The 13,129-nt window shown below is 37.5% G+C and overlaps 2 protein-coding genes across 2 annotated transcripts in view; one reads left to right on the top strand and one right to left on the bottom strand.

The window, feature by feature from the left end:
- The window catches only part of LOC107618422, a 1,017-nt gene extending 299 nt beyond the window's left edge, over nt 1-718 (top strand). Inside the window, exon 2 of the mRNA XM_016320483.2 lies at nt 15-718. Coding sequence (XP_016175969.1) covers nt 137-523 — 387 coding nt within the window. The 5' untranslated portion in view covers nt 15-136 and the 3' untranslated portion in view covers nt 524-718. The remainder of the gene's footprint in view (nt 1-14) is intronic.
- On the bottom strand, nt 789-4,523 carry LOC107631390 (nucleoside diphosphate kinase 2, chloroplastic). The gene is made up of 7 exons (XM_016334823.2): nt 4,122-4,523; nt 3,964-4,020; nt 3,691-3,777; nt 3,245-3,325; nt 3,042-3,154; nt 2,862-2,911; nt 789-1,124 (listed from the first exon to the last, which is right to left on the bottom strand). The coding sequence occupies exons 1-7, from the start codon at nt 4,368-4,370 to the stop codon at nt 1,057-1,059; spliced, it is 705 nt and encodes a 234-aa protein (XP_016190309.1). The 5' UTR covers nt 4,371-4,523; the 3' UTR covers nt 789-1,056.

The following is a 13,129-nucleotide window of genomic DNA, read 5'->3' as shown; positions in this document are numbered from 1 at the left end:
CTGTTTTTCTTAGATTAGGGTTTCTTCATCTTATTAAATTATTCTCACAATTTTTTATTTTATTTATGCAGAAGCTACTCTTTTGAAGCTAAAGCTTGGTGCTAAACGTGGCGATGTAAGTGCACAAGCTGTAGAAATGGATGAATCTAGGGATGATTCTTCAGCTAGTTCATCTTGCGTTGAGGAAGCAGATATGAACCATAATTGCAACAATCCACCAAGTGCTTCAATTTCCCAGCATCATATAATAACTGAGATAACTATGATGGACACCGATTGCTCTTCAAGTGATATTGCTTGTACTGGGAACAACACTGGACAGGGAAGTCACAATAATGTTTCCATTCTTCGTTTCTTTAAAGTTAAGGAACCTAGTAATTCGAGTGTCTCGTCTTGTGGCGAGGTGGCCTCGGCAAAGGAGGGTAGTTCTGGATCTGTTTCATCGAGCTCAGTTGAATTACATAGCAGTAGTGAAGGGGAGAGTGATCTTCAATATTCAGATGTTTGTGAATTTTCCAAATAGAGAGAAAATTATGATGTGAAAAATGGTCTATTATGCCATGTCTCATGCCTACATTTTCCAAGGCTTCTATCTGTTGTCTTGTATCTTAGTTAATTAATCTGCAACATGTCATAAAGCTTTCAGAATATTTAATCTTTTTGGCTGTATCCGTTGAATTTTTGCTCAATCATAACATCGTCCTTCTTATCTTCACATGCAATTTTATAGTGCAAATTTCACTTTTTTTTATTTCAACGGTTGGATATGTCTGTTTATTTTGCTTTGGTTAAAACAGAACCTCCCATTCAAATTTGATCTAATTAGAGGTTAACAGAATGTACTTGACAAATTCAAAATTCAGAACCAGGGCAAGAATTCACAAAGGTATCTGAGAAACTGTTTAATCTGTGAAATTAATGCAGTGATACAAAATTTCTGAGCGACTGTTTATTCAGGAAAGTTAATGTAGAAACATTGACAACTGAAACAATTGACGAGGTTATTGAACTCTTCTGAAACTGCAAGTATCATTGAACATGAGATTCTGCAATTTATTATTCTCTTAGCCATGGCGCTTGGGCAGGATTCCATTGGCATAATTCGGCTTCGTTGAACCATAGAGCTGCCACAAATGGAAATAACGAGTGGTTAATGAGCTATTATACATAACATACATTACAGCACAAATTCTCAAACCCGTTATTTCTAAAAGCATGTCCAGTTCAACTGTAATTTGTAAACCATTTACTATCCAACAGAACAGATTATTCTGTTTGCAAAGAGATTTTCAAGATATTAGCAATACAATGTGTGCTACAACATCAATAATTTACGAGTATATGCTCAAATAGGACCCTAAGGAATTTTGTGTCGGACGTTTTTGTTCCCAACAAAATTTTAAGATCCCCTTAATTTTACAAAAATAAGACATATAAGTCCCTACCTCAGTCTAACCCGTTATTTTCATTTGGACAAATAAGTCCTCAAAAGTGTGACTCCCAAGCTGCCGTCTCTCGGCTGGATGTGGGTCAAGCCTACTACGAGGATCCCGTATCCAGCAACCCAATCTAAAAAAAGGTTCCGACTGGATCTAGGGAATAGTAAAAAGTAATAGAATCCCTGGGAATAGTATTTTCTCTACCCCTTCTTACCCTGAAAAAGCAGGGGCATCTTTCCTTCTTTGCCAATTCCAGTTCCAAGTCAGGTCGCACCAAGGCTTGTTGTTTTCCTAAATGCTGAAATACGAACAACCGCGTAGGTCGTAATAGATCGACTTTCATGCTAGTTCTTGCTCCAGTATGAAAGTTCCATTTCAGGGAAGGACGGACGACGTATCCAAAGAGCATCTTAAGTCTTTCTCCTCTCAATCACTCTCCTTTCTTTATTAAGATCGATCCTTAAGTCGTGCTACCTGATTCCTCACTTTATGGACCGGAATAGAGCTCTTCATTTAGCACAACCCTCTCACTCCTAGGCGTCAGTCCATGCAAGAAACACTGGCAGGAAGTTCCCGGGTTTGCTGTGGTTATATTGAGGTGGAAAGACCACCTTGTCTTACTTTTGTAAAGTTTAGGCATCTCAATGTAATAAATTATTTTGGGGACGAAAACGTCCGATACGAAATTTCTTAGGCACCTATTTTGGATATATATTCTTAATTTATTGAAGAAAGCACCCAAAATCATGATGAGTCCATATTTGTCGTATTGTCCTAGAGATCGAACAATTTCAGCATTTTTCGGTAAACTTGATAACAGCTTCGAACTCGAATTCTCTAAAAGACCAGGTGAAAAATAAATCTGACGATATGGATAATAGTAAATACTAAATACCATTACCACAGAAACACACTCCAAAGTGTATTGATTATCTATTCTCTACTGTTACAGGTGGCTAGCACCTCATTCACCCTTCTTTCCTGTAATATTTTCTTCTCTCCCTCATGATCACCTATTCAACTTGAAGGACCCTAATTTCATTTTAATATCCAACCTCTTTTTCTGGACATTGAGTTCCAGTAACTAAAATTTCCTGATATTTCAAGAGTTTCCGGTACCTAAAATGCTAGCCAGCCATGATGTTCAAGCATCACATATCTATAACTATGCAATCCCAATCTTTCAATTATAAGTGATTGAGAAATGGGACATCATTTGATACTCGCTAATTAAAAAGTAGACCGATGCTAGTTCACAGCAAATAAAATTCAGTGTTATTGTAAACTGTGACCAAAACACTTGATTCTGAAACCTGCTAATGTTTATATTACTGGAGAGATTTTCTATTCTCTTTTTCAAAATTCATATAACATTTGTGTTGCAAGGATTTGGATTACACTGGATGGCAATGGGGGCCTTACCTATTTCCCGCTTTCCATTCTCAGGGCTGTCACTGCCATGAACAATGTTCCTGCCACAAGTTCATCATAAACTCATCATTCTTGAGACTCAATCAACAAGAAATACATATACTCCACACCTTGATTGACTGGAGGCCCTCGAAAGTAACAAGGCAGATTGTACAGCATTAGGGGACTTACCTTCCTGTTTGAACTGCGAGATCTCCTCTTATTGTGCCTGGTTCAGCTTGTAGAGGATCTGTAGCTCCAATAAGTTTACGTGCTGATGCCACTATTCCAACACCCTCCCAAGCCTTGCAAAATACAACATTATATCAAAACCAGAAGAATTCAACAGATATATTTCGTAAAAGTAGGCAAAAATGGGCAGGCCAGAATCATACCATGCACACAACAGGACCTGAAGTAATATAGTCAATCAGCTTAGGGAAGAATGACTTTCCTTTTAGGTCCTTGTAATGCTCCTGGAACCATACACAGCAGCACTAAGCCTTAATGGTGCAAATAGCATATCAAAAGCCAAAAGCTAGATAGAACCAACATTAATGCAAACATGTGAAGTAAGTTCACATCATACAATATAGCAATCAATCATGAGAACTTGGATCCAATGAGATGGTGTATTGGATGGTCAGATATCATTATTCAAACACTCCAAATTGTTGTATTTCATACAATAACCATCATATGCAATTAGTATATGCTAAACGCTAATAAGAACAATAACTAAAAACAATTGTCCTTAACTGTGTGAAAACATCAGATATACAACATTACTAGTTTACTATACAGAATACAAGCATTGATTGAATTTTCAGCGAGTACAAACCTCAGCTAATTCCTTTGAGCATTGGAAGAGCTTCAAGCCAGTTAACTTAAACCCTTTCTTCTCAAACCTAGAAATAATTTCTCCTACCTAAACCAGTTCAACAACAAAGTATTCAGTATTGCAAGAACCAATAACCCGTAGAACAAAGAGAAAAAGAATCCATCATATAAGTAAATAAATAATTCTAAGCTTAAACTTCAAATTCCATAAAAAATCCCTTTAATTCACCGGGCTTTGACCAAAAGCAGTTAAAAAAAAAAGTAGGAGGCTTACAAGGCCACGTTGAACGCCGTCAGGTTTGACCATTATGTAAGTTTGGTCAACCTGTTCCTGCACATAACAACAAGAACAAGAAGCATTGACAAAATAAGGCGATGATAAATAAATGAATGAATGAATAAATAAATAATTGAAAATTGAGAGGGGCAAACCAGAGAAGCAATTAGGTGTGGGAGGAAGATGCCGGGGTTGGAAGCGGTTCTGGCGCGAAGGGATTTGGCATACGGAGAAGAAGAAGAGAAAAGATGGGAATGAGAAGGGAATGCAGTGAGGTGTTGGTGTTGGTGTCGGCGTGTGGAGGCTGAAACGGTGAACTTGGTGGTGGTTGGTCGGAGAAGAGAGGAAGAGACACAAGAGGCAGCAACAGCTCTGCCTCCACCAAACACTACTCCTCCTTCCATCTCTCTCTCTGCGGCTCTTCGCTCAGGCAAACAAATGAAATTCGGGCGGAGAATAAAGATAACGATACCTCTGTTTCTTGTTTGGAATTTGGAGACTGGAATTTTGGAAAGGGAAAAAAAAGGACAGCTGACTTCTGCAAATTTTATACTCTATTGAATAATTTTGACTTAATTTTATCGTAAATTTATACTGTAATAAATTGTTATACTTAGGTTAAAATATTTCAAACTGCATAATTTAATAGAATAAATATATTTACTGTATGTAAAAATTAAAGAACCTATTTGTTCTGTGTTGGATTCTTAGAAGTTTAAGATTTTGTTTTAAAAAATTGGAATATAACTTTAAAATCATTCAAGTATACAAAATTATTTTAAAAATAAATTATTTATGAATATTATATTAAATTAGGATAGAGCTCATTAAAACAATAATTTTGACATCAATTTTAAAGAATTTGGCCCAAGATTGGGTCGAACCGAGCAAACCGGGCCCAAAATGGACCCAAGGCCCAAGTCCAGCCCAATAATACACAAGCAAACACAGCTTCCCTTCCTCCCTCACTTCATTCACGGAAATCGGCCAAGGTATGGTTTATGTTTCGCGTATTTAATATGTAATGCCCTGTAAAAACTTAGGCTAGACGACCCTATGATAAGTTGAAATGTATAATTATGTTGATGTTTGGTAACTTTGATGGATTTATTAAATGATATGAAGAATGAGAAATGATTGATGATTTTGTTGCAAGTGTGGTGTTGGTGCTTGATGATGGATTTAATTGAGTTTGATGGAGGTTGACTTAGCATATATGATATTAATTAGCAAATTTTGGATGATTTTATGATGGATTTATTAAATGATATGAAGAATGAGAAATGATTGATGATTTTGTTGCAAGTGTGGTGTTGGTGCTTGATGATGGATTTAATTGAGTTTGATAGAGGTTGACTTAGCATATATGATATTAATTAGCAAATTTTGGATGTAAGAGTTGAGCCATTCATGAGAGTGGTGTGGAGCATTTATTGTGGGTAATTGTTGAATAAAAGGGTTAAATGTACATGTTGATATGTGTGATAAGGAAACTATGTATAAACATGAGTATAATTGTTATTGTCTTGAATTTGGAATTGTGGAGATGTATGTGAATATGTGAGGAGTTATTGAATGATTGAGAATCTTAGGTGTGGTATGTTGTAAAATATATGGAAGGAGTGGGGTTGAGTTTTGGTATGCCTTGGTTGTTAAATATTTTGGTATGGAATGAAGTCTTGGTAAAAAGTATGGGTTTGGTAAATTTTGGTAAAAACTGATTTTTGATGAATTTCGGTAGTCCATAACTTGATTCTCAAATTTTGGATGAAAATGAGATTTATTTCAAATTGAAGAGGGTTTTATAATCTTGAGAACAATATAAATTTTGCAGAAAACCGAATTCTGTAGAGGAAGTTATGGATGCCAGAAATTTGGTGCGAAAAATTAGAAATTTTTAAAATGTAGCAGAACCAGAGTTTCTGGTGTGTGCCTACGCACACTGACGTGCGCACGCACCCAGCAATAGCAAAAGTTTACTTGTGCGTACGCACGCCTTTGTGCGCACGCACACTTGGTGTTTTTCAGAAAGTGTGTGTACGCACGCCATTGTGCACACGCACGCACCAGGATATGCTTTCTGCTGGTGGCGCTCGCATAGGTGGGGCGCACGCACACCAAGTAGTTACTGGTTGGTGTGCGCATGCACGCACACTTGTGTGCATCCGCACACACTCTGTTTTTCCAGCACTTTTATTTTTATGATTTAAACATGATTTCGGACCTTTAAACCTCTATTTTTGTCATTTTAACCCTAGATCTTACTAGTAAGCTTAGTAATTAGTTGAAGCTAGGAAAATGTGATAACTTGGCAGTGAAGTAATAATCTTAAATGAAGAATTAGGTACAAATTGTAATGATATGAGATGTATGTATGAGATCCGGTTAAGCAATGACTATAAAGAATGAATGTAAGGAAATAATGATGATAAATGATGAGATTTGGGATGAGTGTATGTGGCCGAAATGGTCGAGATGTGTATGTGGCCGAAATGGTCGAGATGGCAAGGTCTGGGTGTGATCCCGCTTGCGTATTAACCTGAAAATGTGTTCGGATGGCAAGTTGAGGACGGAAGTTCCCTCTCTTGTTATGATGTGGATGTGGGGAAGGTGGAAAGGCACTCTCCTTCATATTATTTCCCCCACATTCTTCTCTGGTTGCAAGGTGGAAAGGCACACTCCTTCGATGTGGAAATGCATTCTCCTTTGTGAAACCTCCAGGAGAAGGTGGAAAGACACTCTCCTTCGTTTATGATCCTCCTGAAGATGCGCAATCTAGAGACCAATGTCTGGGTTAGCTACCAGATGTGTCAGATTCTGGCAAAGTAACCGACACGTGAACTCACTGCCAGTAGGATAGACATTCCTCATATGCGTATGTGTGCTTTGTTCGCTATCCCTTAATTGTAAATGCCTAATTGATTAAATTCTGCTAATTGTTGTAATTGTTACTTGAACTACTTATTTTCTACCTGTGCTTGCCTTGTCTGTTTGTTTTGTCTATGCAAATCATCGGAGATGGAGGTACGGAGGAAAGGTGGGCAAGTTTAGAGTTAAGGTTAAAGTTTAAGCTAGGTTTAGAATTCCCTAGAAGACCACCTTTTTTTTTATTTCTGTTTAGTAATTTAAGCTTTATAATTTGAGAGTTGGCGTTCTAGGATTGTCTCTGACATTCTCAGGACCTTATATATTATGTGCGTGGCACCTTTATCATGCTGAGAACCTCCAGTTCTCATCCCATACTGTGTTGTTGTTTTCAGATGCAGGTCGAGCGGCACCTCGGTAGGCGTCTGAAGTTTCTGCGGCAAAGTGGTTTACTTTGGGATCTCTTTTTGTTACTTTGATGTATATATATGTATAGTTTCTCCTCTTCTGTGTAAGGTACTTTGTTTATGTACGTATATATTCTCCGGCCAGCTTTGGCTTCACAGGCTGAGTTAGGAGCTTGTTATTTTGTATTATTGGCCCTCTACTCGTGTCATCTGTATATATTTGTTGTTGAGCTTTCATTTTCTTCTCACGCAAGTAACCCCATTTCTGAGGGTTGCGCTTTCTGATTTTGCGATTTTGTTTTACCTATTTTCCAAGGCTCCTAGTATACTATCTCTTTTTCCTTATTATTATATATTTTACTTTTAGAGGTCGTAATACCTTGCCACCTTAGCTTTATGACTTAAGCATAAGACTCTGTGTGGTAGGGTGTTATATTATGGTATCAGAGCAGTTCGTTCCTATAGAGCCTGAGGACGGACTGACTATGCTTCTGTGTATTCTCTATGTGTGTCTATGTATCATTAGGATATCTGACTGATATATGTGGTATAAACGTTCATGAGAATGTATTTGGGACCTGAAGCACTAGACTTGTGATATTGAGACTGATCAACTTGATATCACTTGTTTGGTGTATATAGGGACCAGATGTCGACTCGCGGACGCAGACGCGGGCGAGGTAGAGACAGAATAGGAAATGCTATGCCGGAAGCAACAGGGAATAATCCTAACCTTGTAGACTTCATGGCTGCCCTGGGGAACATGGTTGTGGCTATGCAGGCAACAGCCGAAGCCCTGGAAACCAAATAAACAATGGAAATAATGGCAATAATAGCGATGAGGGTCCTATGATGCTTTCTTCCTTCCTGAAAGTTCATCCTCCAACCTTCAGAGGAACCTCAAACCCTACCGATGCAGACAACTGGATTCAAGCTATAGAGCAAGCATTACAAGCTCAGCAAGTTCCTAAAGAATAGTGGGTTGAGTTTGGAACCTACCAGCTGCAAGGTGAGGCTCAGCATTGGTGGCAGGGCATGAGGCGTATTCTGCAGCTAGATGGAGTTGTAACTTCTTGGGAATTGTTCCGAACAGAGTTTTATAAGAAGTACTTTCCCAGTTCAGTCAGAAATGCTAAGGAACTTAAACTGTTTCAGCTGAAACAAGGCCAGATGACTATTACTGAATAACAGATTTGAGGAATTGTGCCGCTTTTCACGGATCTGTCAAGGTGCGCGTGAAGACTTTGCTGACTGGAAATGCATTAAGTTTGAGGGAGGCCTTTGAAGAGCGAAACTCTCGCGCGATCTAGAATTTTCGCAAATAAATTTCCGTTGTAAGTATAGCTTCTAGACCGACAAGAATTCCTTTCTTACAAAAGTTTGGTTGTCACAAGTAACAAAACCCAATAAAATTTATAACCGAAGTATTTAAACCTCGGGTCGTCTTCTCAAGGAATTGCAGGGAGGTATGATTTATTATTGGTTATGTAAAACAGTATATTTTTTGGGTTTTTGGAAATAAGGGGCAAGTAATTTAAATGACAAGGAAAATAAATTGATAATAATAAAAATCTCTTGGCAAGGTATATGAAAGTTAGGTCCTATCCTAGTTATCCTTCTCAGGTGTGAAGAGAATTGGATTCTGCTCCGACTTTTAATTAACCCTTGCTAAACAAAGGAAAGCCAAGTGGACAAATTAATTTGATCCTCAGGTCCTAGTCAATTCCTATAGAAAGACTAGAGTTATTGGAGTACAAATTAACCAGCAAAGAATTCCAATTTCAAGCAAAGAATTCCAATTTCAATCAACAGCTGAGTTGATAACTCAAGTGTTATAAATTACTTAACCAAAGCCAAAAGGGAAAAATATCTTAAATTAAATTAAAAGCATTCATAAATGGAATAAAACAATCATAAACTGAAATACCTCAAATTGTATTTAAACATAAATTCAAATCCTAACATGGAAAGGTTCATAAGCCAATTGGGCAACATAAATAACAATTAAAATAATAAATAAATAAAAATAGAAAATAATTTAAAAGAACATTGAACGTGTGATTGTAGAAGCAATCCTAAAATAAGAGAAATCCTAATCCTAAATCCTAAGAGAGAGGAGAGAACCTCTCTAAAAACTACATCTAAAACCTAAAATTATGTATTATGAATGTCGTATATGTTGTTTTTTTTATGAATGGATACATTCTCCCACTTTATAGCCTCTAATCTGTGTTTTCTGGGCCGAGAACTGGGTCAAAAATAGCCCAGAAATCGCTGTTTGTGATTTCTGGTACGTACAGGTCGCGGCAAAGTGACGCGGAGGCATCGTCCACGCGTTTGTGCAGATTGCATTTTTGCCAGGTCACGCATCCGCGTGATCCACAGGTTTGCATCGCCTAGATTCAGGGCAGATATGACAAATTATATATTGTTGCGAATCCCCGGACGTTAGCTTTTCAATGCAATTAGAACCGCGTCATTTGGACCTCTGTAGCTCAAGTTATGGTCGATTTAGTACCAGAAGGTCAGGTTGGACAACTTTAGCAATTCCTTCAATTTCTTGTATTCCTTTCACTTTTGCATGCTTCCTTTCCATCCTCTGAGTCATTCCTGCCCTGTAATCTCTGAAATCACTTAATGCAGATATCAAGACATCGAATGGTAATAAAAGAAGATTAATATTAGCAAATATAAGGCCAAAGAAGCATGTTTTCAATCATAGCACAAAATCAGGAAGGAAAACGTAAAACATGCGAATAGTATGAATACGTGGGTAAAAAGTTGATAAAAACCACTCAATTAAGTACCAGATAAACCATGAAATAGTGGTTTATCAACCTCCCCACACTTAAACATTAGCATGTCCTCATGCTAAGCTCAAGAGAAGCTATAAGAGTGAAGAGGAATGGTAAATTGTATAAAATGCAACCTATCTTTGTGAATGCAACTACATGCAAAATGTTTCTACCTACTTGGTTAAAAGTAAACAAATCTTTCAAGAATAAATATGAATTAGATTTTACTAATTCAAATCACAAAATAAAGTACAAGTAAACTTGCAAAAGAAAATAGCTCGTGAAAGCCGGGAACAAAGAATCGAGCATCGAACCCTCATTGGAAGTGTATGCACTCTAATCACTCATGTGTTTAAAGTTTGATTCTCTCAATTCTCTACTAACCTTGCTTTCTAAGGCTTTCTCTTCATCTAACAATCAACAAAAATTTAATGCACAAATACACATATCGACAGGTCTTTTAAGGGTTGTAATGGGGTTAGGGTCAAGGTAGGATTGTATTTGGTCAAGTGGACTAAAATCTGAATCCTTAATTAACTTAAACTTTTCCCACCTAGCTTTAGACAATCCATGTAATCATAATACCATATCTAACTATCCATTAACCATGTTTTCCACATATTCATGCATTCTAATTTCAAGTACAGTACATATGTATTGCTTTCACCACTTACTTTGGGGCATTTTGTCCCCTTTTTATTTATTTGCTCTTTTTCTTTTCTTTTTCTCTTGTTCTTCTTTTTTTTTCTTTTGTTTTTCTCAATGCATATGATTAAATTATTGAATGCATGAACATGTTCTAAACATTTCTTTCACATTTTCATAAAGATATATAACACCCAATTTTCCCACACTTAAATCATAAGCACTCTCACTAGTCTAAGCTAACCAAGGATTCAAATCAAGGACATTATTGTTTTTCACTTAGAGTTAATGATGTGCTAAAATAAAGAACAAATAGGGTAAAATAGGCTCAAATTGGTTTGCAAAGGATAATGAAAGGGTAAGGCCATATGGGTATGTAAGTTCAGTGAAACAAAGGCCTCAATCATATAAGTGCATGCATACATCAAACAATGGAAATATAGAATCAAGCAAGACAAAGATCACAATTTTAGAGAGAACAACACACACCAAAAATAAAATATTGGTTGATAAGATGCAACCAATCAAATAGGCTCAGAATTTCACTGGTTTTGTGTGTTCGAGCTCTAAACCATATTCCAAAATAATATTTCTTCAAACAAGTTTTTCAAAAAGTTTAATTCAAATTAGTGAAATGCTATAAAAAGTTTCTTGAAAAAGAAATTATTACTTTAACCAAGTGGTAAAATATGCACAAAATCAAAAAAATATGCAATCAAACATGCAAATGCAACAATGAACAAACAAAGAAAATAGAATATTGGTGTTGAGAAGAAAATAACTAATCCATGGAGATCGGTATCGACCTCCCCACACTTAAAGGTTGCACCGTCCTCGGTGCATGCTAAGATGTGCAAGTGGAAGGGTTGCTTCAACTAATACTTTTCTCTAAAGATTGTGCTGATGGACTTATTTGTCTCCCCATTTAGAAGCTTTCCCTTTCTCTTTCTCGGTGGCCAGCCTGAAAGTAGAGGAAAAGCAGAAAAGTAACCCAGAAAGAAAGATAAAAACAAATAAAATATGGCTAGGTTAATGCCAAATAATGAGGATCACAATTACATGGTAGCTACAACATGCAATTGAGAAAACAGTGGAAGCAAATAGCATATCAATGTTGCAAAAAATTTGCAATAAAGGGGAAGAGTAGGTAATGAAAGACAGTATAAAATATTACCTAACAGTGTAAAGCAAGTCACTAAGTACCAAAATAATTCAAGAAAAGATGTAACAGTTGAATAAGAAAATTTAACACCAATGGTAAAATAATAAATTTAGAAAAGAAAATAAAAATATGCACAAAATGAAAATGCAATGAAAGAAAGTATGCAAATAAGTAAGTAAAATAGAATGGAAGTGAAGAAGGATGATGAAGAAAAAGAAAGTAGGAAAGAAAGAAGAAAGAAGAAAAGATAGAAGAAATTAGGATTAGAGAAGAAAAGATAAGATAATCGGCACTAATCTGGATAAGTTGTGCGACGCAGTCGACGCGGACGCGTGGGTGGCGCGATCGCGTGCCGTGTGTTAAGTTCAGGTGACACGGACGCGTGGGTGACGCGGTCGCGTGACCTGATTTGTGCAATTGGCGCGAGAGCTGCCTCGCGTTCGTGCAACTCTCTGTTTCAAACTCATTTTGCCAAAAATTAGGGTGACGCGTGCGCGTGGGTGACGCGCACGCGTGAATGGACTGATTTTGTAAAACGACACGGCCACGTGGCCCACGCGATCGTGTGGGAGGGCTGGTGCTTCTAGCATGGTTCTAGCCCCACTTCATCATAACTTGCTGCCATACACCCGTTTACGTTGATTTTACAGGGCCACGCGTTCGCGTGGGTGACGCGGACGCGTGGGCATGTTTGTGCCTAAGGCACGCCTCCAGCCACGCTTTCGCGTGACTCTCTGTCCAATTCTCTTTTCTTCAAAACGCACTGGTGACGCGGACGCGTCAGCGACGCTTTTTTTTTTGATGCAGTATGCAATATGCAGAATGCAGAATGCAAATGCTGATATGGAGGTTATGAATAATTCCAGGTTCAATAGAATAAAACAAAACTTTAAAACAAACAAAACGAAATAAAATTAAAATTCAAAAGGAACGATCATACCATGGTGGGTTGTCTCCCACCTAGCACTTTTAGTTAAAGTCCTTAAGTTGGACATTTGGTGAGCTCCTTGTCATGGCGGCTTGTGCTTGAACTCATCCTGAAACTTCCACCAATGCTTGGACTTCCAATAAGCTCTATCAATACCAAGTAAATTTCTCAAGCTTTGATGGAGTTTGTCACAAGTTTTGAGCTCCCAAATTTGATCCTCATATATGCCTGGATCCCAAATCTTGTTTCTGCACCCGTCTTCAAGTTGATCATCATGGTTCCATCCGGGTGGCAAGCACTCTGAATTCTCTACAGAGTACCAAACTCTTCTTTTAGATCTAACCAAAGTATCACCAGTTGA

Source organism: Arachis ipaensis, chromosome B01 (assembly GCF_000816755.2).
Source record: "Arachis ipaensis cultivar K30076 chromosome B01, Araip1.1, whole genome shotgun sequence".
Taxonomy (NCBI): Eukaryota; Viridiplantae; Streptophyta; class Magnoliopsida; order Fabales; family Fabaceae; genus Arachis; species Arachis ipaensis.
The sequence above is the reverse complement of the archived record's forward strand: the minus strand, read 5'-3'. Positions and strand labels throughout refer to the sequence as shown.